Source organism: Haliotis rufescens, unplaced genomic scaffold (assembly GCF_023055435.1).
Source record: "Haliotis rufescens isolate VD_foot unplaced genomic scaffold, xgHalRufe1.0.p SCAF_8, whole genome shotgun sequence".
NCBI lineage: Eukaryota > Metazoa > Mollusca > Gastropoda > Lepetellida > Haliotidae > Haliotis > Haliotis rufescens.
In genome coordinates this window covers 39,646,104-39,674,089 of record NW_025964372.1, presented here as the reverse complement: position 1 = coordinate 39,674,089, position 27,986 = coordinate 39,646,104, and the positions used below count along the sequence as shown (strand labels likewise).

At 38.9% G+C, this 27,986-nt stretch overlaps 1 protein-coding gene and 5 non-coding genes across 10 annotated transcripts in view; all 6 read right to left on the bottom strand.

Moving 5' to 3' along the window:
• Positions 1-27,271, bottom strand: part of LOC124138406 (protein PRRC2C-like) — a 36,779-nt gene extending 9,508 nt beyond the window's left edge. For 3 of the 5 annotated variants that reach the window (XM_046505039.2, XM_046505040.2, XM_046505043.2), the window contains exons 1-30: positions 27,114-27,271; positions 24,467-24,641; positions 22,766-22,906; positions 22,239-22,354; positions 21,853-21,925; positions 21,434-21,580; positions 20,943-21,223; positions 19,860-19,936; positions 19,106-19,321; positions 18,696-18,746; positions 18,218-18,449; positions 17,724-17,825; positions 17,055-17,384; positions 15,889-16,014; positions 14,519-14,837; positions 13,619-13,780; positions 12,728-12,809; positions 12,021-12,227; positions 11,636-11,826; positions 11,067-11,275; positions 10,720-10,811; positions 9,718-10,601; positions 9,243-9,390; positions 8,324-8,902; positions 6,534-6,643; positions 5,048-5,229; positions 3,535-3,748; positions 2,483-2,874; positions 1,830-1,919; positions 260-400 (exon numbers count right to left, since the gene is read on the bottom strand). In XM_046505039.2, coding sequence (XP_046360995.2) covers positions 260-400; positions 1,830-1,919; positions 2,483-2,874; positions 3,535-3,748; positions 5,048-5,229; positions 6,534-6,643; positions 8,324-8,902; positions 9,243-9,390; positions 9,718-10,601; positions 10,720-10,811; positions 11,067-11,275; positions 11,636-11,826; positions 12,021-12,227; positions 12,728-12,809; positions 13,619-13,780; positions 14,519-14,837; positions 15,889-16,014; positions 17,055-17,384; positions 17,724-17,825; positions 18,218-18,449; positions 18,696-18,746; positions 19,106-19,321; positions 19,860-19,936; positions 20,943-21,223; positions 21,434-21,580; positions 21,853-21,925; positions 22,239-22,354; positions 22,766-22,906; positions 24,467-24,581 — 6,009 coding nt within the window. In that variant the 5' untranslated portion in view covers positions 24,582-24,641; positions 27,114-27,271. The remainder of the gene's footprint in view (positions 1-259; positions 401-1,829; positions 1,920-2,482; positions 2,875-3,534; positions 3,749-5,047; positions 5,230-6,533; positions 6,644-8,323; positions 8,903-9,242; positions 9,391-9,717; positions 10,602-10,719; positions 10,812-11,066; positions 11,276-11,635; positions 11,827-12,020; positions 12,228-12,727; positions 12,810-13,618; positions 13,781-14,518; positions 14,838-15,888; positions 16,015-17,054; positions 17,385-17,723; positions 17,826-18,217; positions 18,450-18,695; positions 18,747-19,105; positions 19,322-19,859; positions 19,937-20,942; positions 21,224-21,433; positions 21,581-21,852; positions 21,926-22,238; positions 22,355-22,765; positions 22,907-24,466; positions 24,642-27,113) is intronic. The other 2 variants (XM_046505045.2, XM_046505044.2) reach the window with 2 other exon arrangements.
• On the bottom strand, positions 7,902-7,974 carry LOC124138454. Its single transcript, XR_006861631.1, has one exon. It is a non-coding gene; the product is annotated as a small nucleolar RNA SNORD83 (small nucleolar RNA).
• On the bottom strand, positions 17,914-17,985 carry LOC124138456. The gene has a single exon (XR_006861633.1). It is a non-coding gene; the product is annotated as a small nucleolar RNA SNORD83 (small nucleolar RNA).
• Positions 18,979-19,050, bottom strand: LOC124138457. Its single transcript, XR_006861634.1, has one exon. It is a non-coding gene; the product is annotated as a small nucleolar RNA SNORD83 (small nucleolar RNA).
• LOC124138453 lies at positions 19,499-19,571 on the bottom strand. Its single transcript, XR_006861630.2, has one exon. It is a non-coding gene; the product is annotated as a small nucleolar RNA SNORD83 (small nucleolar RNA).
• LOC124138455 lies at positions 20,639-20,711 on the bottom strand. Its single transcript, XR_006861632.1, has one exon. It is a non-coding gene; the product is annotated as a small nucleolar RNA SNORD83 (small nucleolar RNA).
• Positions 27,272-27,986: the final 715 nt, after the last annotated feature.

Genomic DNA, 27,986 nt, shown 5'->3' with positions numbered 1-27,986 from the left:
ATAGGTCACAAAAAGACTCAAAATTACAGAAATGTAAGTGTTTTAAAATAATTCAAAGGATACATGTAAGTACAAGCTACATTCAAAAGCACTATTATGTTCAATCATTATTTAATTCAGAGAAACACTAACGGCAATAAATATTACAGCAATCCCCAGTGTTTGTCTGCCTGATGAGGATAATGAAACATCTATAAGAGCTAGTGCCAGAACCATGAGACATCCAACCAATTATGGTTCAGCTTGAACACAAACTTGCCTTGAAGAAGCGGTCTTTGATACTAGGCGGCATCTGAATGGGGTCGGGCTTCTTATCTTTGACCAAGTCGGGTTTCTTCACAGCCTTGTTGCTCTCCTTGTTCAGGGCCTCCTTCACACTCATTTTTTCACTGCGGCTTGGCTGAAAGAAACACAAATCTTATAGTCTACCCAACATGAAGTGACTCACACAGCAATTAATGAGAGTAGGTTTTTATGCCACTTTGCGTATTATTCCAAATATATCATGGATAGGACACGATATTTGGGCTTCACACACTGCGCACACATGGGCCTTCGTCATGGTGAGGCAACACTTCAACCACAAGGCTACCCCACCAGCCCTACACTCCAATGGATGAACACAACTAAATAACTATTACTTAAAGATTGACCAAGACAGTGCCTCACATGAGAAAACTTACCATGAAGCGCAATGCGCATCATCAAATTTGCTCATGTGAGGCACTGTCTTCATTGGCTGATAAACATCAACAAATACAACTTCAATCCTTTTTTGACAGATACATAAATCATAACGAAACAAGCCTTAAACATCAAACTTTGGATGTGCATTTGAGTCATACTAAGGCTAGATGAGTTGCTGATGACAGGGATGACCACTTGAGGCGGCCTGGCTTTAAGTCCCGATGCCTACACGACAGTGTGGAGCTTAGTGATTTCTTTTGGTAAGTAAAGCATTCTCGGTTGTAACGTCAAATGAACACTTCATTTTCGTGACTGACATATAAAGATCTGTCTGGCTTCAAAGCCTGCATCATTTCTAGCCTGAATCGCATGATGATACCGACCCTATTTGACGATATTTTTAGATAGAGGAATTCCCCTTAAGAAGTTCACGTGACATGCTGACGCTCATCTGAAAATGAACGACAGTTAGCTTGGTAGTGTTCATCTAGGCAAGGTTACCCACTCCTGTCAATATATCACAGAAATATTGTTCACTGGTTGAAGACAACTACCACTTTCTTAAAATTCATGAGCTGGGCATGAAGCTGCAAGTGTTTTGCGGGAGACAAATTGCATTAGGACACTTTATTAATTGTATAAACTTTTGAAAAAGATCTTCAGGCCATTTTAGTTGACAATCTGTCAATATGTTAATTAACTAAGCTGATAGCCTATACTGTTTGTTAGTTGTTTAACGCCGCTCTCAGCAATATTCCAGCTATATGACGACGGTCTGAAAGATTATCAAGTCTGGACCAGACAATCCAAGGATTGACATGAGCATTGATCGACATAATTGGGATACGATGACATGCAACAACCATGTCGATGAGCCTGACCACCCGATCCCATTAGTCACCTCTTGCGACAAGCATAGGTTGCTGAAGACCTATTTTACTCCAGATCTTCACAGGTCGATAACCTCCCACAGGCAATTGCGATTTGAAAACTGTGCCACTAGTGCTGTTTACGCCACAAAGGTGGACAGACAAGCACATGGCTGAAATCACACCTACATGCATCAAGAGAAACTAATACAACCATGTGAAAATCGAGAACTGATCATTACCCAAGTAACATTAGTGACAAGTTAAAAGTACCTTAGGTTGCCTCTGTGGCTGTGGTTTTGGTGCATCAAAGTTTGGTGTGTCTTCCAGCTCTTTGTTTATTCTCTCTTCCAGCATTTTATCCTGAAATAAATTGAGATGTATAGCAACATTCACATTGTGTCTTCTCTCAAGAAGCAAATAATTGAAGATTTGCAAATCATAGTCCTACATTCTGAACTTAAACTGGGGAATTCTAAATATAGTTAAGATGTAAAAAGAAAATAACATCAAAATCAACCAAGTGTGACACTGATGTAAAAAGAAGCAATGAAACAGACAAAACATATTTAGACAATAGCAAAATCATCTAGAATTGGCCAAAAGAAAGCCCAGTTCATGCTAACTTATCAACAAGTTATTCATTAAGGTATGGGAAAGCAGTCTAGAATTAGTCTAACAGAAACTATATCAGTCCTACTACAACCATGCTTACAGTCTAAACACATAATACAGGGTCTTCACTTTCTCCGAACCTGGTATCCAAAGAAAACTGGAATCTTTTGGTGATGAGAACATTTCTGTAGCATGCAGGGTACAAGTAAAAACTCAAACTGAACCACAAGAAACTACAACCAAACACGAGGAGGCTGGACGACAACTGTGAGGCAAGCCGAGCTCGTTCTCTTTCAATATTGCTTCTATACCTTAGACTCATCCTTATGCTTGTTTTCTGCGCTTGGGGAGCTCCGGGTAGATGAGGCGGTAGAATTAGGCTGGTCACTTACATCTATCCCGCTGTCGTGCTGGTCGCCCTTGTCCATCTTGTTATCCACCGCTACGGGGGACTGCGATGGCCCCAGAGTCATGGAGAAGTTGATGGGCTTAGTCCACGCACTCACAGTAGGGATAGGGGCTGGCGTCATCGACAATGGTGGCACCTGGGACTGCATACTCAGCTTCTGGGAAGACATGGCAACAGTCATCTGTTGGGATGGCTGCTGTTGTTGCTGTTGCTGTTGTTGTTGCTGTTGTTGTTGTTGTTGCTGCTGCTGCTGTTGTTGTTGCTGTTGTTGCTGGTTTGACTTGGTAGCAGAGTCTAAAAGTTAAGAAATTACTTTGAAATACACCAGTAAATAAAACTCTTGCGTACAGATGAAAATAATGTGGTTTTCTTTAATAACATTAAAACAAATATATGAAAACAATATTCAAGCTGTTCAAGATGTCTTCAAAAGCTGTTGGGAATCAGGCTTCAAATTAGGTTCCCAATATACGAACATGAAAATCATCTCAAAATGATGCAGAGACAAATACGAGCAAGTAGACGAGAGAATGTTTTTGGAACAGACTCACAGTACAATGTATCTTGTTTGAGAGGTCCATAATTTGGAGGTATTGAAATCTTCTAGTATTGCATTTGTAATTTAAGACTAGAAGTTACACAACATTCATGCCATGTCAACTATTTGCTAAATACTGTAGTCAACCTTTCGGATGTTTGGTGCGCTAGACTATTTTATTGACTATTAGCTGAGCTTACTAGACCAAATAAAGATTTAGTCACAAGGCTTCATACTACTGTCTAAACTCAGATTGTACTGTGAATAGCATATACCACAAAATATTTAATTTTGACAAATCAAAATCATGCAATACAAGTGCTGTATCACGTCATCTAAATCCCATGACCATGCAAAACTACATAAACACGAAGCCCCATCTTACAGTATTGAAAGTTTGTATTGTGTACACTTACTATTGACGTCTCCATTCGTGAGGTGGGCTGGAGCTGGGATGTTGTTAGCGAGGTCATTGTTCCACTGTTCAATCTTGGGCATAACATCCAGGTTGGCCTCTTTCTCCTTTTCCCTCTGCTCTTTTTGTTTGGCGAAACGTGGTGGCAAACGACTCATTTTGCAGAATCGGGCACGCTCTATCTTTGGTGTAAGACCTTTCGGTTTCGCAATTACCTGTAAAAATACATCATTCAACATTGAAATGGACTTTATAACACCATTCTGTGTTGTGGGGCATTTCACAACACAAGTAATACTTGCTGAGGATATCCCAGTTGTCTGTAAATAATCAAGTCTTAGCCAGGCAAACTGGTAGTTGAAATCATGGAGTAACAATCGATGCCATCCAGATAAAATAAGTCAGCCAATCCTCACTTAACACACATGAATTTCAACAACCAACAAGCATGCTCAGATGCTATTGAACTCAAATCACAGTTTTCATTGGATTGACAGATTACAAACATTCATCATCGCATGCTGTTGGTGTGATACAAATATCAACCTGACATATTTCAACACAAGAAACACCTGTCCTTCACCTGTGACAGCTGAAATATCGGAGTGCAAGTGGTTCCTCGTTCATCAGCAGTTATCACCCTGTTTGCGGTATGAAGGACTGTTTGCAATGATCATCAATGTGACAATCATATCACAATGGTAATCCATGCAATGACTGCAGTGTTAGAAATTGGCACTAGTCCTGTAGTCCTTGCCAAACTGCCCAATAGTTGAGGGATCATAAGGACGAGTAGAAATTTGTCATTTTTAAGGGGATTGCTATATGTTATAATTATAAGGACTAGTGGGCATGTTAGTTTTTACGACTGTGACTGAGTTTGGAAAGGCCATTTGGTCTGGGTGAGGCCACATCTCTGAGGGGACAGTTGTTCTACACAGCAATATTCAAGCTACATCATAATGGCCTGTAGATAATTGAGTCTGGGCCAGGCAACCAGTGGTTGATAGCACAAGCATCAATACCAGCCATCAGGGTCAATGGGAGTCAACAAGGTCCAATATTGCAAACACCTAATCCTAATTATAGTTGATCTTACAATCAAGGGCAGGCACTGGGGAACTATTCTGCTGTTGAATCCCTGAACTGATCCCCTGTCAAAGTGTTGTTAGACAACAGGAAACAGCAGCCATAAAATGTGGTACATACCTGTACCATATCCACCTAATGCATGGCATCCTTAAATATGAATCAAAATATACATGGAGCCATATTTGCATCTCAAAAACTTCTTTTGGGCGATAGAAATAACAAACTGCTCTATGGAAAACTTGGCACGAGTAATTTTACCGCAATTTGATTTCATTAAATACCCAGGACCAGTGAATGCTTAGTTTAGTGTTTGTCCAAACACTGCTGCCTGTACACTTATTTAGACAGGCAGCCAAACAGTGAAAGGAATCCCTTCAAGGGAAGATACAAAACTCTCTGACTATTTGACTGATATCTCGTACCTTTGATGCTGGGTCCCGTTTCTTATGAGTCTCTGACATTTTCTTCATCTCTGCTTCCTGCATCTTTTGTTTTATTTTGATGGCCTTTTTTGATGTGACCTCCTGAAAGCCTTCATTGTTCTCAAACAGAAAGTTGGGGTCATCGATCGTCACTTCTGGCTGATCATCAATAACCACCACACCTACAACAAGCAAACAATTGGTAAATAAACTAGATTCCACATGGCATCTACTCTTGAGAATGGTATCAGAGATCAACATGTTTCCTTAGCTTGCTCAGTTGCTTTAAAGTATAATCAGCCAATATAAATTGTCATTGGATTGACAGATATAAGAATCATCATTGCAAGCCAAATATGTGGAAATCGCACCCAGTAAATTGTAAATTGTCAATAATGAAAAAGAACAAGTACATAATATCAATAACATAATTGCCTTAAAATATGGTAGGTTCATACAAATGGCACAATAAGTTTGATAAAAAAAATGCTTTCATGTTAAATGTTTGAGTAATTCATGTGAAGAAAATTCTTTATAGTAAACAGTATAGTAAACACCTATTGCAAATTAACAAAACATCTCTTAAACTTTGAAGGCTTTCATAAGTTTAGCAGAATAAGTTCATACCTATCTTTGCAGAATTCTTTTCTAGCCAAAACATTTCAAGAATTGGATAAATATAAGCAATAAGCATCCATTCTAGGTTCATTTCTATGCACTACAGGCATTCCTTCCTAATTACTGATTCCATATTAACATACAATCTTAAAACAATCTATCATATTCCAACTAGTTGCATTAACCAACAAGCATGCTCAGGTGAAAAAGAAATCAAATCACAGTTTTCATTGGATTGACAGATTACAAATGTTCATCACTGCATGCTGCTGGTGTCAAAATTAGAGGTATCTATTTGTCATTTTTCATATCATACCCCAGTTTTGAGGGTTGATTTGTGGTCACTCCTTACTTGCTAGTTATTTCCTCATTATCCGTAAAGTGTAAGGATTAGACTGGGAAATGGTGAGTATGGTTTTATGCCACTTTTAGCAATATTCCAGCTATATCACGGCAGGGGGACATGAGAAATTAGCTTCACACATTGTTACCATATCGGGAAGCGAACCCAGGTCTTCAGCGCTGCGAGCGACCACTTGGACCAATAGGCTACCCGACCACCCCAGATTGGGAAACAGTTCAGATAAGCTATGTAAACATTCTGAGGAATTAAGAACTCAATAGAGAACTCAATTAAGAACTTGTTTATAGTATTTTAGAACTTTAATCCTAATGTTTAAGTGTGTGAATGAATGCTGCTTAACACCACAGAAAACAATATTCCGTGTCACAAGACACCATCCCTCAATGCTCAAATCTAGCAAGCATCGTATGCTCTGGTGCAATATTCCCTAGAATCCCTTCAGGGGCCATTTAACAAGTAGATCAATATCAATTCAACTGCAATGGTTAATGAAATGTTACTTACTTGCATAGTTGTTTATGTCAATATTAGCCAAGGCGTCTTTCTTCTCCTTCTCATTTTTCAAAGGTTTTGATACGTCTGACAGGTCCGACTTCCTCCCCATGTTCTTATTTCTGAAACAAAACAAAAAAACAACTAAAATTACAATGTGTTATTTCTTAAAGGAAAGTCAGAACTTTCAGTCCTAGTCTATAATGTTCCTGTATCTCTTGCTTACATTTTATCCCCACAGACAATTTTTTTTTTCAAATTTAACTGGCATATTTTTCATGAATTTTAAAAATGAGTTTCATAATTTCTCAATGTGGTTACCTTAACCATTGACAAACAGATGCCACTTTTTAGGCAGGGTGCCCATCCAAGATAAGTATGCTAAGGTTAGTGATACATTAATACAGTGTCCAACCAAGAATTGAAAATCAAGGGGGGACTTGTGCCCCCATCATGTAGAAAGTAGGGGGGATTTTGAAAAAGAAGGGGGGGATAATTGCTTTCTTCAAAAATGTTTTATTTTGTATTATGTACTGGAACATCATCATATAAAAGTGTAACAGATCAGAATAAAGAACTGAAATGAATAATGCTTTGTGCTTTTTTCTATTTTGATTAAAAAAGTCTGTAATTCTTTTGTTTTTGCGCGACATGGTCATTCACTATTCAAAAGATTGTCTGCTATGACAGTCGGCGATTCATATTGTGTGATTTCAGAAACGAAACTAAAACGAACTAAAATGCTCAAAAATATTTTCAGAACTATTCAAGATAGAATATTTATTTTCTTAAACATCTTGTCAAAGGTTTTTGATTACTAAACAACAAAATACAACATAATTTTGATCAAAGTTTTGATACGTTTTCTACTAAAGTAAATCAAATTTCGTTTCCTATGCCAATCCTATCGATAATTTATTAAGCAACCCAAGGGACGTCACTCGTGTTCGAACTCCCAGTTGTTATCGATCGGTCTTCGACAGTTGTTTACAATGTTTGCTGTGAACTGTCTTTCTTTGTTAATTGATTAAAGATTTAGTGAGTATTGAATCTAAACGTAGGGATAAACAGCTGATAAAGTAAGTGACTGTACAAGAAATTACTGTGCGCGACAGATCGCGCTTTGCTTTTTTATGAGGGGCGATTTGATATTTTTTAGCAGTCGCGCGGCCTGGGTTGGACACTAATTAATACATGGTAGAATATTTTGTCAAGCACAATTTATTGATAAACCAATATGAAAACAGTTATTGAAGCCTCAAAGGTGTTTTTTTTCCAGGTAGTCAGCAATATTCCAAGTATATTCATGTCCTGAACCATTGAGTACTTGGACATCATTTACCAAAAAAAATTACAAAACAGTATTATGTTAAGAAGACAAGCCATCAGTATTATGGGTGATAGATAGGAGTTATCACTGCACATAGCTCAATCAGTTAGTGCATCATCTGGCTGACAAGATCTACTTCCAAGTTTTTCATTAATTACAGAGTAATACCAGGGGTTGCCAACATATAAAACAAACTATCCCAGTCATCAGGTTACAGCAACATAATATTATGGCACACAATCAACCAGGTGCCACATTGTGACCACCAGTCACTAAAAGCAGAGTAAACAGTAATTAAGTCTCTTGAATCTTCGAGATTCAGGGGGTCCCTGGATTAAAAAGCTATGATTCGTACGGGCAAATCTCAAGGACAACCCTCATTGAATATGTACAAAAACAGCAAATTATGTTTTTCAACTATTTCTGCTGCCAGCACCTGCATAAAGGATTCAATTTAGATTTTCTATCTCACCTGTTGTTCATACTGTTAATGGCGTTGTTGATGGCCGTGGGATCATTGGGCACAATTCCATCCACACGGTACACCGTCTTCACATTCTCCTTATGGTTCACATTAACAGTTGCCTTGGCTTTTGGTACTGAGTTCGCCGGACCTGCCCCGTTTTTTGTCGAGTTTGGGGACTTTTCCTTATTTGAATTCCTCCTCTCCATGCTATTGGACTTCCTAGAATCCACACTATTATTTACACGTCTATTTTGGCGGTCATTAAGAGGCCGCTGGCTGGAAAAACTTTTTTTCGAGGGTTGATCGCGCTTATCTTTATTAGCGTCTCTTATCTCGTTTTTTGGATCCTTTTTTTCAAGGACATCACTACTTTCAGAAGCAGTTTCCCACTCTTCCCCTTCATTTGACGCTTGCTTTGTCAATGGGGGTTTCTTAGAATTGGTTGTAGGGGGAGCACTTCCTCCTCTCCCTTTTGATCGACCACCTCTACCACCACGTTCAAAACCCCGTCCTCGTTCAGCACTCATACCACCTCTACGGGCAAATCTCGGAGGAGGGGGGTTTCTTTCTTGTCTCCTATCCCGTCTGGAAAGTAAAATACAGCATTAAAATAAACTCACAGAAGACCTTAAAACTTCATTATTAATATGTTTCTAAATAGCAAAATTTAAGCAGCCTCAGATAGTCAAATTCAAATTTAATGTTGCTTGCCAAATAATTCTAATATCATTTCAAATTATATAATCTGTGATCTTGAAGGTGTTTCTTGAGTTTCAAGAAATTTACTGTCAGTCCTATTATGGTTAAAAATAATCTTTTCTTGATCAATACAATCCTCCAAACAACTCAGAATATCATTTCAAATATCATAAAGTATTCATTCATCATAGCCATCCACTGAAGAGTCAACAACCTGTTCACTAACCTGTTTTGAGGTCCCATGTCACCATAATCTCTTCTATCTCCATTGGTCATGGGTGGGCGACTGTACCCACCCCTCTGAGGTGGGGCCGAGAAGTACCTCCCTCCTCTGCCTCGACCACCCCTCGGCGGACCTTGACCTGCATTTCCACCTGGATGCAACACATCACAATTAATACAAAACAGGTACATGCATTGGGAGTGTTTGAGTTTTAACAAGGTGATTAAATCAGGGATTAAACGATTATGGAAAATGGTAAGGCAATTGATTTTCATCAATGTCTGCCTCACTACCAAACACCCTGTCTCATATTTTCTTTTTGATAACTGAAAAATCCTAATTTGCAGTGTGCAATACAAAACAGGTGTGCAATCCTTGACAATCATAACTAAACTTCAATTAAGCATTCCCTTTAACTTTAGAACGCCCTAAAGCAAGTAAAGTGTTAAATGACAAAACCTGTTGCAAATGAACTCACCTCTCCCTCGTCTTGAGGGTTCCCCTCTCGGTGTGAAGCCCCCAGCATTGGCACTGGCAGTTGCACTGGACTGTCGATAGCCACCTCCCCTTTCCTTACTATCGTCATCAAGATCAGCACGTTCCCCATAGGGCTTTGGCTGAAATCGGTCATTATTTTCGTACCGTCTATCTCGCATCCAGGGATTATTACGTGGCCTACCCCGCTCTTCCCGAGGATGAGGTGCACCTTTGTCCTTCTGCTGACTTGCAGATTTCTGAGTGTTGTTGATCTCCTCCTTTGTTTCTTTCGTCAACTTCACATCCTTGTTCTCCTTATCCTTTCCCTGAGAAACTTCCCTGGCTTCCGACGTCCTCTCACTCGAGCTTTCACTGTAGGTACCACTTGTTTCATCCACAGACACATCACTTTCCTCATCACGTCCACGTCGCCTTTTCGAAGTGTCTACATCCTCCCCCTCAGCTTGATCATCTTCAGGCCTGTCTTTCCAGTGACCGAAGGACTGACCCCTGTCTGATCTTTGACCTCTGAATGGTCTATCCATACTGTGAAAGTCTCCTCTTCCACGCCCTCGGCTAGAACCAAGTCCACCTCGTGCACCTCGCCCCCTGCCACGTCCTCGACCACGCACAAACTCTCTACCACGACCAGGAACACTTCGGGTTCTGTCCCTATCACCACGATCTCGGTCACGGTCTCGCTCAAACCTGTCCATGTATGGCTCCTCTTTCTTCTTTTTTGCAGGCGGTCTGTCCTTGCCAGGCCCTCGATCCCGTCTGTCGTCAAATCCATCCTTCTCAATCTGGGGTTTTTCCTTCTTGTCCTCACGACGTTCAAATTGTGGCTCAGGGGCAGATTCCTGTTGTTTCTCCTTAGCAGCATTTCTGTGTGAAAACAAAGAAAAAATATTTTGTACTGTTATTCTCTCAAAGTGAAGACCAGACTATTCAGTTTATTGTGCATAGCTTTAGTCCATATCTTGTTTAACGTATTCTCACATACTTTTCACTTTGTCTTCTGCTCCAGACTGTTTCGGCTCTGGAAGAATCTGGGACTGCCACTACCTCTCTCTGGGATTCTTTCTTGATCGACTCCTACAACAAAAACAAATATTAGTAAAATTATACTAACATTGATCACCAGCTCATGAGAAAATCACTTAATAGTCTTAAAAAATAATGATTTGCCTTCAATTTTAACAGAATATGGGGGGCAATTCTCATCAAGGAAGTCCTACCCCACTTGTAAGTAGACTGCATTTTCAATTTGTGTGCAGTTTCTTCCGTAACATTTTCTCAAATAATATTCTTGATCACATTTGAAACTGAAAAACAGACTGTTGGTCCTACCCTGCTTGGTTCTTTCCTCAAGCTGGTTGGTTTTTCATGGAGAACTGGCTCCTTTGGTGAATCACTTTTCCTTTCTGATGATGCAGCCGAGCTGGTTGAGTTGTTGGATGCACTTCGCTTGAGTGACATGAAGTTGCTGCGTGGTGGTGGTGCAGACTGTGCCTGTTGTGGAGGTATTGGTGGTGGACAACTTGGGTGATGGTCTCTCCCTGACAAGACACGAGCGTGTAATCAGTACAAACAAAGAGCGATTTTTTTTCTTTTAGTCTTGTTTCTCCTTTAATGAATAATCAAAGTTTGCAAAAGTTTTTAGCAGGGCTTTTCACAAAGCAATCTAATCACTAAGCTATTGTTATTTTGGTTTGCGCCGATATCCTAGCCATATCACGACAGCCTCTAAATAATCTTATCCCGGGACACTATTTTAACTACTTGCTCAAATAATGAAAAAATAAGGACCGCACTTAAACCATAAAATTCTACCAGCCTTCATTGGATATGGTGATTGATAATTGGCCAGGTCACATTCACATGTAACTACCAAAGCAATCCAAAGTAATATTTCTTACGTGATTTGCCTTCATCGACTCCTCCCCATGCTCTTTGTGGTTGAGATGGTGGGCCTCTGTCGTGTCTTGATTGTGAGCTTTGAAAATTATGACTTCCCCAGTCCTTCATTCTCCTGAAATCAGACTCCTTGTCCTCCCTCTTGTCCAAGTCAGGCTTCTGCCTTCGGGGCTCTGGTGGAATTTCTTCAGATCTGAAATTTATGATTAAAAATATATTGCATACGTTCCATGCTTCAGTGAAAAGAATCCTTTCCTTTATTAAGTGAATTAGTGTAAACAACTTTTCACCTTGGTCATGTTATTTTACAGAGCAGTCACCAATTTTCAAGTTATATCAACACCACCTTTAAATAATCAAATCTGTATCATTCAGTAAACTACTCACTTTTCATCAACATCCCAACTTTCCAATTTGTCATCTTTGCCAACTGCTTCATCAAAGGGATCTCTCTGTACAACTGGGCTCCTTGTCACAGAGCTTCGATGTTCAAGATCCTTAGGGGCTTTGTCTGCAAGTGGGGGTCCATCCTGATCAATTTCCTTATCCCTGTGATCATCTCTGTCACCCAGCTCCCCCTGGTGCTCATAATCTCTGAAACAACAGTCAAAGCATATTAGAAAGATGAAGAAGTTAGGATAAACATTTGAGGTGAGGTGGGTTGAAATGAGGTTTAAATTGTCGCGTTCAAGATTATTGCACTTACATAGCAAGGGGCATGCACACGTGCGTGTACTCATCTGGAATAATGCTGATTTGATCATGCTAGCCCACTGAGATACCATGCTGCAGTTTAACATGAATACCCCAATCAGACACAGTATACTGACACTGAGCCGACCAGTCCTTGTTTTTGCCCCTTAATGCCGAGCGCCAGACAGGGTGGTCAAAAGGCTGAAACCCTAATAAATTTTCCATGGTTCATACAGATAGTTGGGAAGAATCTTTTAAGAATTTTTTTAAAATTTGTAGGCTGACGTGGCTGAAAATATTAATCATATTGAATAAGAGAAGCAAGTTTACAACCTATTCATTACAATCATTAAATTTGCCATCAGACAAAAGTGCATGTAACTATAGACAAAATAACTCACTTTCTATCATAGTCGTATCTTTCATAGTCGTGGTACATCCTTGGGTCAAAGTATGGACCTCTTCTCATCTCATCATATGGACCTGGGGGAAATAGAAGAGATTTTGTAACTAAAATACTTTAGTGCCACATGTACTGAATTAAATATGCACTGTAATATATTAAACAATTCTAATTTCTATAAAAACAGAAACATCATCTCAAACTGTAACTCTCTTATGACCAGTGAAGATCCGGTAAGGTCTTCAGCAACCCATGCTTGTCGCAAGAGGATCAGGTAGTCAGACTCGCTGACTTGGTTGATGCATGTCATCGTATCCTAATTGCATGGATCGATGCTCATGAGATCAATAGGTGGATTGACTGGTCCAGACTCCATTATTTACAGACCGCCATGCTATAGCTGGAATATTGCTGAGTGAGACGGTAAACAACAAAAGAACAACTCTCTTATCACATGTTCAAACTTATCAACAGAATCATGTGATGAAGAATGGAATTGAACCATCTTGGCAGATGTGTTTGTTGTCTCATGACAGTCAATATTCTAGCTATATTATGGCTGACCTGTTAATAACAGTGTGGTTGATATGAGCATACCTCAAAGTACGATAACGCACAATCAACCATGTCACTGAGCCTGACAACCCAATCCAATTTGGTCACCTCAATAAAGTAATGGGGGATACATTCTCACAGGTACCCAAGGGGTTCCTGGCAACTGAGGTGAGGGTCCTTACCAAACTGTCCAATAGTTAAGGTATCCTAAGGACTAGTAGAAACTTGCAATTTTCAGGGCTTTGCTATATGTTATCATTATAAGGATTAGTGGACAAAAACTGTTAGTTTCTATCGCATCAAAAATTCACGCTGAGGAACAGTATTCACACACCTGGTGGGGGAGGTGGATATCCTCTCTCCATCCATGTACGTGGGTCTCGTGGATCACGTTCATACTGCTCTGGCTGTCGGGTCTCGTTGTCTTGACTGTCTGTGCCAGAGCCATGACTGTCTGTGCGGCGACGCATTGGTGGGGGTGGGTACATGTGCATGCCTGCAAAATAGAGTTTCAGGTTATACATAATCAGTGTAAGAAATCACTTATATTTTAAATTAGCCAGATAGACCAGTAGTTTTCCCAATGGTACTGACAAGTAACATAAATCTGAAGTCAACAACTATCAAGGCCAGTCATGATAACAATGCTCAGGTCTGAAACAATATGTTCTTATCTGCTTCATTCTGGATCAATACTTATTGCTTCATAAATCTTATTTATCAGGTCTAAGGATAATCTTTAAATTTGTACTGGTAAATCCTCATATCAAAACGATTAAATCTGAGGGTGCATTGGCTTTGTCCTAGAATTACATGAAATTTAACAGCAAAGAGTGACATTTGAATATAAATGAGCAGTTGTATTCCTGTCATATCAAAGTAGAATATATTCACTTTTCTCATCTATCCTATCATGATACGTATCAAATTGTGTACAAGTCATTGCACTACACAAACCATGCAGTTTTTAAAACAAAGGGTCCTTGTCATCATCATGTATGTTGCTAGCTTGAGACAGAGGGATTAACACAACTACTACTATACCACCAGGGCCTCCCTAAATTTCAAACACTGCCACCTCAAAGTTACGGTTTTAGTCCAAATGTCTGTCATACACACAAGGAACATGACCTGGTGCTACAAATTGTTCCCATGTTTCTATTCAATCACCAGTACACGCTTGTGGAAAGGGAGAGCCTCAGCCTGCACAATTTCAACACACTGAAAAACTCACCAGCCATTTCCATCCTTCCAGCATATCTGGGATCCATGAATGGGGGTGGTGGCATGCCTCCCCATGCCCGGGGATCGTAGGGAGTTCCTACCCAATGAGGTGGTGGTCCTTGCCCTGGCCGGAAGCCCTGGGGTAACTGGGGGTGTTGCCCTGACCCCTGCTGTGCTGGCTGCTGCTGCTGCTGCTGCTGCTGTTGTTGATTGGGGGTCTGGGAGGAGGGGGACTGCGACGTCTGCTGCCGCATCATCTGCTCCTGCTGTTGTTTTTGAAATCGTGGAGGCACATTCCGAGCATAGGCTTTGGAGAAGGTCTGGTTACTCTGTCAGAAATTGAGATCAGAGACTAACTCACCACTGAACTGGGTCTAGCAAGGGGCAATCCGATAGTTATTCAAGATAGGTATATATAGGTACCACATGGAAGGAATTTTGGATTTTCTTTCAGGCAGAAAAGTTAGAAAGTCTAACTACAGACAGACAACACAGTAAGAAAGATTGGACAGAGCGCATAGAAAAGATTATATTGCAAAATAAGATAAAAAGGTCAAGCTCCCATTGATTATTTGAAAGACAGGACAAACAAGCTTCTTTCATGCATATGTAAAAACATGCATCTATGATACAATGAAAATAGTAAAAGCAGATGTGACAACAGTTTCACCTCAGATACACCCTTGCTGTGAGTTTAGTCTCTGAGCTAAATACACTGACTATTTCTATAACACATAACCTTCTCATGCACAAAAGAAAATGCTCGATTTCCAGGACAATTACAGATTTAGTTCAAATGATTTTCTTTTATCAATTACAGAACAAAATTCAAAAGGCTTTTATTCAATGCGTCTGAATAATGAGCATTTCTCATGTTAACATTCACTCGTTCAGTAGCCATTTTGCATCTTTCAAGGATAACTTGAAAGTATTAAGTCATTAGAACAATGAACTACATAAGACAAAACACAAACAAACATTTTGTTTAAAACTCAAATACTGACACCAAACTACCAGTCTACAAATAACTAAACCAAATCCATGCAATAGTAGTAAAATATAGTAGCATCTCTGAGCACAAAGGTGACCCAATACTAAATCTTAATACTGTCAAGTAGAAATGCATTGTCAGGGATAGAAATTGGGACTAGTCTGTCAGTCTAATGTGACAGTTATCCTGAGGGCTGGTAGAATGTACGCTTTTAGGGATGTCCCTTTTACTCATCAGGCAAGTAAATTTTTCACACTGATTTATACTGCTGCATTTTGTAATGAAAGCTCAATTAAAATAGATTGGCATCACTGTAACTCATAATATTGGGTCGCCAAAGTAAGAGATTGTAAAAATTTAATCTAATAAATAGTGAAATAATCACTCACTGTTGCTGGGTATTTTGACAAGTCCCGATGAGATCTGTCTTTTCCATCCCTTGAATCTTTCTCACTACTCTCACTTGGAGTACGACTTGATCGACCACCGTCAGATTCAGCTCCATCTCGGCTCTCCTGGAACCGAATACAATTTGTTTTGAAATGTACAAGATGTAGGAGACAGCTTTTTCCATTTTACTCTCCACCATAATGAAATTCTGCTAACCTGTCTTATGTAAACAAGATTCTTAGACAAGTTAACCTTTCAATTAAGTAATTGTTCTCAAAATTAAGAAGGAAAGAAGGATCACTGTTAATTAATACTGTCTGTAGATAGTATCATAACTTGCCTTTCAAGCAATGACAACAATGAGTTGTTCAAAAATCATTGATTAAATCCATAAATCCAGAACGCTGAATAAATAGTTGACTGATGATGTTCTTGTACATTTAACTCTTTCAACACTACTGTCTGGTATTATTAACTTTTTCCTCTAAAGAATATTTAAAAAAACTATGGGACACATGCCTTGACAACGGGTCCATAGTGTAGATGTCGAAGAACAATACAATAGAAAGACGTTTCACGTAAATCATTAAACAAATCATATAAAGTAATCAATAAAATCAAAAATATTTCTAAAATTTATCAAACTTACATCTTTTGATCTAAGTTACTACTATCTTTTGGTGTGATCATGTAATGCAAGTCAAATGACATTTCAGCTTTTGACACCTTGTTTGATTTGGCTCCGAAACAATGTTTAATGCCAAAACATATGCAAGAGAAAACTTCTCTCAGGTCGCAACCTAGCATGATGTCCACAAAGTTCCACATCTTAAACACTGATTGCTCTTCCTTGGTGCTTAATCTGGATCTTTGAATGTGTTACATTTTCACTAAAAACTAAATTTTAAAAGTTTTAAATGCATTACTTAAATAACGTGGTAAACATAACTTTCATATTTTTCATACAGTAGGATCAGACCTTTCAAATGGTGTAAGCATTGTCGAAGCAAAGATGTTATACATGCTTATCTTTTCCCTGATATATGTAGGCTTCATCTATCAGCCAAGAGTCTCTGGGAACTTGGTGTGCCGCTTGACTGGTGTTGAAAAGAGTTTATGTTATTCATTGTAAATGTCTTGGACATCAAGTCAAATAGAGACCCACCTTATCCTCTTTCTTTTTGCCTGTCCTCTCATCAAGCTGCTTTAATTTCTCAGCAGCAGCAGCTTTCCTCTCAGCCTCCATGCGTCTCTCATCTTCTTCTCGTCGCTGGCGTGCTCTCTCTACAGCTGCATTGACTTCTTCTCCATGTTGTCTCCTCTTCTGTCTCCAAATCTCATCCTCATCCTCTGCTCCAGAGTGTCGGTTCAATTGTGGTGGGTGTGGGCCATATGGGGGTGCCGGCCTCTGGTTAGGGGGTGGAGGTGGCATACGGAAATGGGGAGGGTATGGCCCTTGTTGAGACATGAAGTTGTAGGGATGCATCGGCCAGCGCTGAAGCAAAAGTAGACAATATACCAAGGGCTATTACACCAGGTTGTAATTGTCCCTTAATTTTACTGTCAGAGTCTGATGACACTATCAACCAAGTCACCTAGCCTAAAAACCTGATTCATTGTCAGCTCTTACAGCCAACATTAGTTGCTTGATGGGGACCTCTTCTAACCCGGAATCCCCACAAGGGTATCCCATAGGCAAGGCAGAGATTTAATAAAAACACATTTAGCCAAATATCTGAAGCGAAAGTATTTCTGAACTGAAAAATGAGACGATAACTAGTTAAAAAAACATCCATACTGTTAAGTTGACAGATGTAGAGGAAGGAATACACACCCCATCCATTCCTGGTGGTGGTGGCCTTGGGCCACCTCTGTACTGTGGGGGTGGTGGTCCATGTGTCCATCCCTCTCGGGATTTTGGAGGACCCTGGTCATCCTGAAAGATAATGAAGAGATTGCAGGAAAGGATCAAGCAAGAGTGATAAACCATTCCTCGTAATACCCAAGTAGTGAACTCATGAGATAGCCATCAGGTTTATGGGTGATAGATAGAAGTTATCATTGTCAAAACTCAATGCAAAGGTACATCATGTGGCTAGTTCATGACAACTGAATTTCATTACTTTATCAAGCCAGATAGAGATACAGAAATAGAATAGCAATTTTTCATTGTTGAAAGCCTCACTCAGCAACATTCCAACTATATGACAATGGCCTGGAAATAATTGAATATCACAAAGACCTCATGATACATTTAATTGCCTCTATGATAAGTATCAGTTGCCTTAGACCTAAAAAATTCAACACAACCCGAAAGGAACTAGTTACCTTATCTTTGTCGTATTTGGAAGTTTCCCTGTCCCGATCGTGTTCAGAATCCTCACTGTGTCGGTCACTGTGTCGATCACTGTATCTTTCCATCGGACGATCTCCATGCCGATCTGGTCTGTCATGTGGTCTGTCATGCTGTCTGTCATGCTGTCTGTCCATCTGGCGTTCACCTTGTCGGTCTCGTGGATCTTCTCCTTGTTTACGAATATCTCTTGGTCTCCGATCTCTCCTAGGAAATGCAAATATTCAAATAATATTCTAGCCAACAAAACCCGACAAGTCAAACATCTCTTAACAAAAGTTCTGAATACATCTCTTGAGAGAGCTAGCAGGAACGCAAACCCAAGTCAGCTTGTGAAATCTTACAGGTATTCTAAGGGCTAGTAGAATTCAGATGTTTTAGGGGGTGTCCTTATATGTTAAATGGCTAGTAAATTAAGTTATGTTAATCCCGGGATTGTCATATCACACTTACTTTCGCTCTTTGCCTGACTCGTCTTCATCATCACTGAACACAAGCTTAGCACTGAAAGGTAGAAAAAGAACGGTTTGTATTTCATCAATGGATATCTTCATTTAAACCTTGGAAAAATGCAAGATTATTTTCAACAGCTTATACTAAAGCTTTGAAGTATATAGTTCTAAATCTAGAGCATATTTTGAAACAGATTTTTCAGAATCATTGGTTCCTTTCAATATAAAAATAGATGCCAAATACTGTTTACTGTACATTGCATTGTGGTTAACAGAACTCAGATAGCCATTAGGTTTATGGGTGATAGATAGGAGTCGTCACAGCCGAGGCTCAACATTTTGCTACATCACCTGGCTATTATGCCATTAACCAATGTTGCGTTTTATTCATTTTTCCAGTCCCTTTCTTACCTATAATCAATTTCTCCTTGAGCATCAGCCCATCCACCATCATTGGGCTCTGTGCGTAAAAGATCATCAAACTCTTTCAGGTCCTTATCCGATATGATGGCAGGTCTCTTTACACCCTCTTCTCCTCCTTCTCGATCTCCTCTGTCCCGGTCTCGATCACGATCTCGTTCTCGATCCATTGGCCGTGGTGGCATGTGTGGAGGTGGGCCTCTGTATCTAACACGTCCAAGATGAAAGTATCAGTCAAAGGAGAAAAGCTGTTTTTGAATTTAAGAATGCAAGTCACGGTGTCCTTGCGTGTGTGACCGTCACAAATTCAACTTAACCAATGTTGTGCTTTTATTCATTTTTCCAGTCTCTATCTTACCTATAATCAATTTTATTTGCGAGACAAGCCATCAGTATTATGGGTGATAGATAGGAGTTCTCACTGCACAAAGCTCAACTTAAGAGTGCATCATCTGGCTGTCTAAGACTACTACAAAATAATCAAGATACATGCCTTTAATATATTTTTAATTTATTTATTACCTGCCAATCATATTTTCATCACTTTCATCACAACTACTTCTTTTTTTAGCGACACATCTTACATATAAAGATTTTCTGTGACAACTTAGTGTTTAAAAAATATTATCAACTACACAATAAAATTCTCAATTTGACATTCACACATTTATGCCAAATCAATCAGTTATAGCCAGTTTGATTGCAGAGTAAATTTAGAATTGTTTGCCGAGGTCCTTTATCTTACCTTCCATCATAAGGGTAAGGTGGCCGTGGCATCCCTGGGTAGTTAGGTGGATAGCCAGTCGGCATTCTGCCAAACATCTGAAACCAGATTTTAGTACATAAATCACAACACTCAAAGTACAAGCATGGGAGTGAATATCATCTAAAACAGCAACATGTAGGTCATGGCAGTCTGAATATAATCAAGCATTAGCAATGATTAGTGTGTGTTTGTTTGTTGTTTAACACCGCACTCAGCAATATTCCAGCTATATGACGGCGATCGGTAAATAATCGAGTCTGTAATAATCAGACAATCCAGTGATTGACATCATGAGCATCAATCCACGCAATTAGGATTTGATGACATGCATCAACCAAGTCAGCGAGTCTGACCACCTGACCCCGTTAGTCGCCTCTTACGACAAGAATAGGTTGCTAAAGACCTATTCAACCCCGGATCTTCCAGGTATCATGCATTAGTGACTGTGAGGCAGACTATTGGTAGATAGAATGAGAAAAAACAACAACACTGCATTCAATAACAGCTGGAAACACCATGTCATATGAAACTAGTCCGACTCATATCGAACTTGTGGTTATGTAAAAGAACTAGATTTGTGGATAAAACAACTAGTCCCTCTGGATGTTTAGTAGTCTCTAATGACCAATGGTCATATCTAGCCCAAAATGACATTCAATAAGCAATGCACATATCAGATTCTCATTTGTGACTGATATGAGCACAAGATGAAAGGGACCTATTCTGCTAAGTAATACGGCAATATAATATGCGAGACAGGCCATCAGTATTATGGGTGATAGATAGGAGTTCTCACTGCACAAAGCTCAACTAAAAAGTGCATCATCTGGCTGTCTAAGACTACTACTAAATAATCCAGATACAGTAAACTACGGTTATAACGAACACGCTTATAACGAACTGACCAATATAGCGAACTTACTTTTTGGTCCCGACTACTTGCTGTAGTCATGCTGTATATGTACTTATAACGAACTACGGATATAACGAACTAAAATTAGTAGTCCCATTGAGTTCGTTATAACCGTAGTTTACTGTACATGCTTAAATATGAATACTTACATAGGGTGGCATCATTCCTCTGTATTGGGGGTGTGGCATGCCCATGTGAGGTGCCATGGGCATGGGGCCCTGTGTTGATGTGGGGCCCTGGTTAGAGCTGGGTCGTGGGGGGATCTGCGGGGAGGGAGAGGGGGTGTCGCCCCCACCGGGAGTCGGGGGGCCATTCGGCTGTGTTTCTGTGAGGGTCTGTGATGGTGAAGACGTCGGTGATAGACTGTCTTGTTTTGGCTGTGGTTGCTGCATGGCGCCACGCCCACCTCCTTCTCGCCAACTCCCTACATCTGCAATTCACAATTTCCATAATAAACAAAGGATCAAAGTTTAGCTTAATGAATGTTTCAAACATCCTTAATTTATCAACTGAGTGATTGAGTGAAAGGGTCTGGTCAGACAGACTTGCATATAAGGTAGTCAGGAAAATTTACAAAGTAAATGTAAATCTTACACAGAGATTGAAAATTATCAAGTGCTTTGGATCACATATAACTCACTTTGTGGTCGCAAACTTGGCCCTGGTCCATATTGAGTATCTGTTTTTTCTTCCTTCTTTTTTATGTCCTTGGTTTCTTTTTCTTCCCCCAATGCTAGACTTGGAAATTCCTCTTGGAACAAGGGTGACTGATGACTCACAAGAGATCCTGGCAATCAAAACAATAACTAAACCCCGGATTTTCGTTTACGTTCTCATAACGTAACACAGCTCAACATATTCATATCAAATTCATGAATAGAAGCTCAGTGAATGAAATGTGCTTATACAACATGAATATATAAATAAAGGTATAAACAACATTCAGTTATCATTAAAACTTGTTTCATTTGACTAGTGATGACATACTTGCCAAGAAATCTTTTGAGATGCTGAGATTAAGGCAAAAGTTGTGTGTCTTATGATGGGACAAGAACTTACCCTGTGAGGTGCCCCCACCAGTAATACTGCTCCATGACTTTACCCCTGTGTTGGTGCCCCCAGATACACTGGTCTGAAAACAATTTTATTCAAAAATTTGAAAGACATTCATCTTAGAAAGTTTGGTCCAATCTCGACAAGCAATTTTAGAAAACTTCTCAATGGCTCAGGATGAATATCAATGACAGTAAAAATATCATCTAATTATTTTGGGCTCACCACAAATGTTTGAATAGCAAGATACGGTTGGATTACAGTTGGTAACTGGCATACATTTGTGCAAACCAAAATACCAGAATAATGTTTATTTGTTGTCTAATTTACATAACAAGCAAACAAATGAGTTTAAGTCAAGAAAGTGAGTCTTGAACCCTCTTACAACTGACCTTGGTAGTTGGTACTGCTGATTGCCCAGATGGCGCCGACGTAGCCGGCTGCTGCGGCAACTGTTGCGGCGGTTTTCCACTGGCTTCCTCTTTCTTCTCCTCTTTCGTGCCCCATCCTGCAATGGACATCTCAGAAATTTACACAACAATGTAGAGACAGAGAATTGAGATCATTTCTTCGCAGAAAGTATATTCATAGCATTTACATAACATTTGATAATTGACCAAAAATGTTTATAAACATTTCACTCAAAAAAGCTTTCAGTACATATAAATATATATGTCACCCACAATTTCATTTCCCAGACTTATGTGAGATTGCTCATGCAATGTCTTAATCAGCGAGGGCCTAACATATTTGCTATTCCAATTCAGGACACTGTTCTCAGAATATATGGAATTGGTAGATTTTCACTTTCAACTGCAAATAGCATTTTAAATTTTTATCAATGAAATAAGAATGAGAATAAAGTTGTTCCCAACTTTGTCAATTAAAGCTCTTAGGGTATGGAAAAAAAGATGTTTACCTGAACCTCCGGTCGGAACAAGACTGATATTCGGGTCGTTTCCACTGTTCTCACTCTTCAAACTGGGCAAATTAGCCGGAGGCGGCATACGCCGTGCTGTTCCCACCTTACCCAAGCTTTGTAGCCCATGTTGACGAGGGACTACAACAAACAAGAAACTGTTTTTAAAACGAGCTTCAACATCACATGACACAAATAATTCCTTATCAGAGCTTAATACTAAGTCCAAGGCTCTAAAAATCCACTCATCCACTCGTATGGACGATCGGAAGCATGTGCAGGGCGAGAAAGAAGTGAAGAACACTTGTATTAACAGGCGAGTACATTTATTTTAATCATGTCAATTTATCTCAAACTGTCTTCAATCAAATATGCAGGATAATTTCAAACCGAACATGTTTTCATAGTAGTAATAATGAAATACATTCTGCTTTTATCATAAAAAGAAGGCATACTTGGCAACTGTCTGTTAAATATATAAACAAAAGAGCGTTTACATGGCAGTCTCGAAACTATTTTTTAAAGGGATGCAAACATATTTTGTTGTAAGCGACTTGTTACTGATTCTCAAATGACAGAGAAAGTGAATGATCTTGTGTGGGTAATCATGCAGCAATAGAAACTAACAGTTTTAGTCCACTAGTCCTTATGATAACTCGCAAACCCCTTAAAAATTGCAAATTTCTACCCGTTCTTATGAAACCAAACTATTGGGCAGTTTGGAAAGGGCTATAGGACTAGTGCCAATTTCAATCACTGGTATTGGCTGTTCTTAATCGGGAATGGTGGGATTGACAAGAAAAAACATGATTTGATTACCAAACAGGCCAAAAACTTAATTTAATTTTTTTTTAAAACAGCATGACTAAAAAATGGAAACGAAATGTTCATGGCTGAATGACTTTGAATGGGTGGAGATGAATGTAGGTAGCAGGTGACTTTAATATTTTGTACTGTCAGTCTTAAATACCTTCAACTCGAAGGTTAATTACAGAAAATAGTAATAATAACTGAGAACATAAAACTATACAAAATTTAATAGGATCAAGTGAGAACATTGCAGGATGAGTACAAAATATCTAGTTGCCCCTCAGGACAGGTTGGGTTTAACAAATTTTTCGAGCCCTGAAATCTGCACCAAATACATCGGGTCTATCAGCCCAAACCTGTTTCTTGGAACATTTTCTGTGGTAAATAATAATATGATATCTGGAAAAACTGTATAATGTTGACAATGATGTGAATAAAGGGTTTATGCTATTTGTTCCGTTTCGAATTCATGATGACTGTACATGAAAACCTGAACAAAAGAACAAGTGGTCAGAAGTATCCAAGAAAATGAACCGATCTCAAAATCTGCTGTACCATCAACTGACATATCACCATTCCAGTCAGCTTTTCACAATTGTGATAGAATGACTCAAAAAACACCACTGAAATAAATTCGTCAGAAATTGAAAACTTAATCTTGCTGGATTTCAGGTTGCTTCATTTTACAGGACACTGAAGTCCATCAAAATATGCTGGATTTTTTTCTCCAAATTTGGTATTAAATGATACAGAAGAATTATCTTCTCAAAGCGAGACAATAATCATGAAAATGTCCTAATGCCATTAATTTTGTCTCTTGCAAAATCACTGCAAGTAAAATGTCAGAAAAATTGTACTGACTGACAGTTGGCAGAGCCCATTTCAACTTACCCGCAGTCTTTTGTGTTTCAACGGTTTTGCCCTTATATATGTTGTTGATATTTATCGCCGTGAACTTGCCCTTGCCTTTCTCCCCCCTATTGCCTAACCCCGAGACTGAGGACATCTTGCCGAAGCACACACATTGAAGGCTTTCTCGTATACCCTATGAACGAACCGCAAGTATCTGAAACAAAAATAATTGCAATATAATACACAAAAAGGAATTGTTAATGCAACTCAAAAGTCATTCTTTTCCAACTCATCCCATTGTGGTGATAGCAGCAGGCCTAAGATTGATGTATTGCTCGAAAGCCATCAGTATTCTGGCTCCTGAAACTGGGATCAATTTTAATAGCTGTCGTCACCAAGAGGTGAGAGACGCAATATTTACAAGGCGACTTCATTATGGAATCCAAACCAAGAGTTTGGTCACAAAATGGTCACCATATAAAAGGCCTCGCAGAGAGGGAAATTGAAAGTTAAGATTTGAATTTATAGTACTCCTGCCATCATTTATTGAGTACTATTTATACACTTACTATTAGTACATTATCACGCACATTCCTGTAGCTGATTACTTTATATAAATATGGGGTCTCTTGACAGGTCTAAAAAAAATACTTTATTAATTGAATGTGAATTTGCTGTTTTTCGTTGTCTCATACATCTCACTGTAACATTACTTGTAGTCAGCTATGCTGCATCAACAACCTGCAAATCCGGTTTTAAGTTTATACTGACCGAGAACGTGGCCTCATAAATTTTCCAAATGACCCAATATTATTGTGTCAACAGAGCACTTGTCCCCACTTGTTCAATTTCTTGGCACTGCCAATCAATTCATAAGATGTAAATCCTACAGTGCAAATCCACTAATTCTATGATCCGTAGCACCCCGGTAGTGACATAATTAAAATGATATTAAATGAGGAATGGATGAGGATTCAGAAACTGCAGGTGAATTTGAATCAAGATTAATAAGCATACACACATAACAACCAACAATAATCACATATCTTAAAGCTGATGTGTGTTCGTTCATATCTGTTTACGCAAAAATATACCAATGGATATCTAACATATTTCATCAGAGATATCTTGACAAAGTCATACAGTGAATACTGAGGTCAGACACTTGGCTCCGTGATAATTTTAACCAGTGGCATTGTACAGCTGTTCGGTGAGACACAAGACGGGGATAAGCAAAGATCAGATATAATATGTCAATCAAAGTATAATACCCCAAACGATGTGTTGTCTGTACCCAAATTGACATATAACAAAAATTGCGACATTTTCAATACCACTCATTAACGAGATGCAGTAATTGTCTCTGTAATAATAATGGTTGTTTCATAATCGTTGGGTAAAGTAAGTTTACGGATGAACGACAGGTTAAATGATCATAGAGCAATAACAAATATTGCTAAAAATTGGATAGTTTTTAAACTGAAACATAGCTAACTAAGTTACAAGTATGAAATATAAGTAAGACTTCCACCCCTAAAAAATATATAAATTTTAGGGGTTGAGTGGCAATGCATACATAAATAACTTTGGAGGGCAGAAGTCATTTTGAGATATACACTGAGGTATAATACCTTGTTATATTAAACCCAAATCTGTGGTTCTCATTAAAATAAATCAAACTGAAATATGCCAAAATCAGATATGTTAAAAAATAATTATGCTATATGCCTTTTCCACCATCATTAAACAAACACTAGATATATACCTACTATTGACTTGTGGACCAATATATGCATCATGGAGTAGAGTCTAGTATAGAGTCTTGACTAGATGAAGCCATTAATTTGGGTATATTCATAATTTGTGTTGATTGCACACGTAGTTTACACACAAATTGTAATTTTTTGTTGATGGTTCATCAGAAACATAAGTTTTACTTTCGTTTGCACAGTAAACAGCCACTATTTAGGGGTATCAAAGCAACAGCGAACTGTCACGTCTAAAAATATTTCACAACAATGAAGTCGAGTGGTCCGATAAGGGATCATTTCCAAGAAGCGTGTGAAATAGAGGAGCTATATACGATTGTTTCCGTATCAAATCAGTGCCTTCGGAATTTCACTGGAATTGCTAGAAATGTGAATATTTAAAAAATCCTGCTGTCTGAAATCGATCTTCGGCAGCAGCGAGCTGCTCAACCCTGGCTATTTAGGGGACGAGTCTAATGAACAATGGTCTAATAAATTTATGCAGAAGAAGAAAAACAGGGGTATGTAGAATCGATGTACATATCGACTATACACAACCTTTCACAAAATCAAATAGTGGCAAAACACTTTTTGCAGCGGAAGTCGGTGTGACTCCTTCGCTTGCATGTGTCATTCTGTGTGTTGATCGAGTAAAAAGTGAAGTCAATCCTTGCATAACTTCCCGATAATTATGCATCAGACATGCATAGTAAATGTGCAAAACACAAGCATGTATGTAATAAATGTGTATGCATCGTAATACATGAAGTATTTGTGCACCCGATTCGCTTAAATTGCATTTTGAGAAGGAAAGCTGAGTGACGCTATGATAGAATATAACGGCAAGCTCTGCCGAAACGAAACAAAGATAAATAGATCACCCCGGGTCGTTCCGGATTGAATTATCTCGGCTTGTAGGGAAAGTAAAGCATACTTACGCCGGCTCGTTCCGTTGGGTTTGTTTCTAGATCAAACTGACAAAGAAATAATCAAGAAGCAACGCGGATGGCTTCTGATTTTTGTTGGATTCTTATCCAAAACACTTGTGTATTAGATGCTAACCAAAATGGCGAGCATACAAATATGTAAATGAGCTCGATGATGTCATAATTTCCCAGGGTGCACCGCGCTAGTGCGTAGCGTGTATTGGCTTGTAGAGAGTGAATGACACAGTGTGCGATAGATTTAGTAAAATGTGTAAAATGGGGCATTCTTGAAAATAATACTCATTTTATTTTGGGACAATGAGACGAAAATGTAAGGGTTTTTTTATATGGTGAAAAAAAAGAATATGTGAAAGGCCGATTAAAGTTCCAATGCGAACTAAAATGACACGGAAATAAGTTATTTCTGGAATGTTGTTATCTTGCTGACAAGTTATCGAATTTCCGTTTATTGTCAAAAACGTCATTGTTTATTACGTTTCTAGTCATACCTACACACTTGTCGATCTCGCACACCTAAAATCTTTCATTTAAATTATTTCTCTAACCTGTCTAAGTTATTTCTTCTTCACAATTAAAAAAAAATATATCAAAATAAGTTTATTGAAACATATACAGTGCTTTTATACACGTGATTGAATCAAACAGTCTCACATTTATTTCTTTAACTTCGTCACGAATTCTGATCCAAAGGCAGATGACCAAACACTTACAATGATGTCGTTTACTGCACTTGATGAACCTATAGCAAGTAAGTGCACGAGTTCTGACCTTCCCGCGAACAATACAACACCAAGGGTTCTACAGGTATGTAAACACTCTCGCTGATCGAAGCACGTGTAGCTAAGAAGGCGGTGTTGTAGTGTT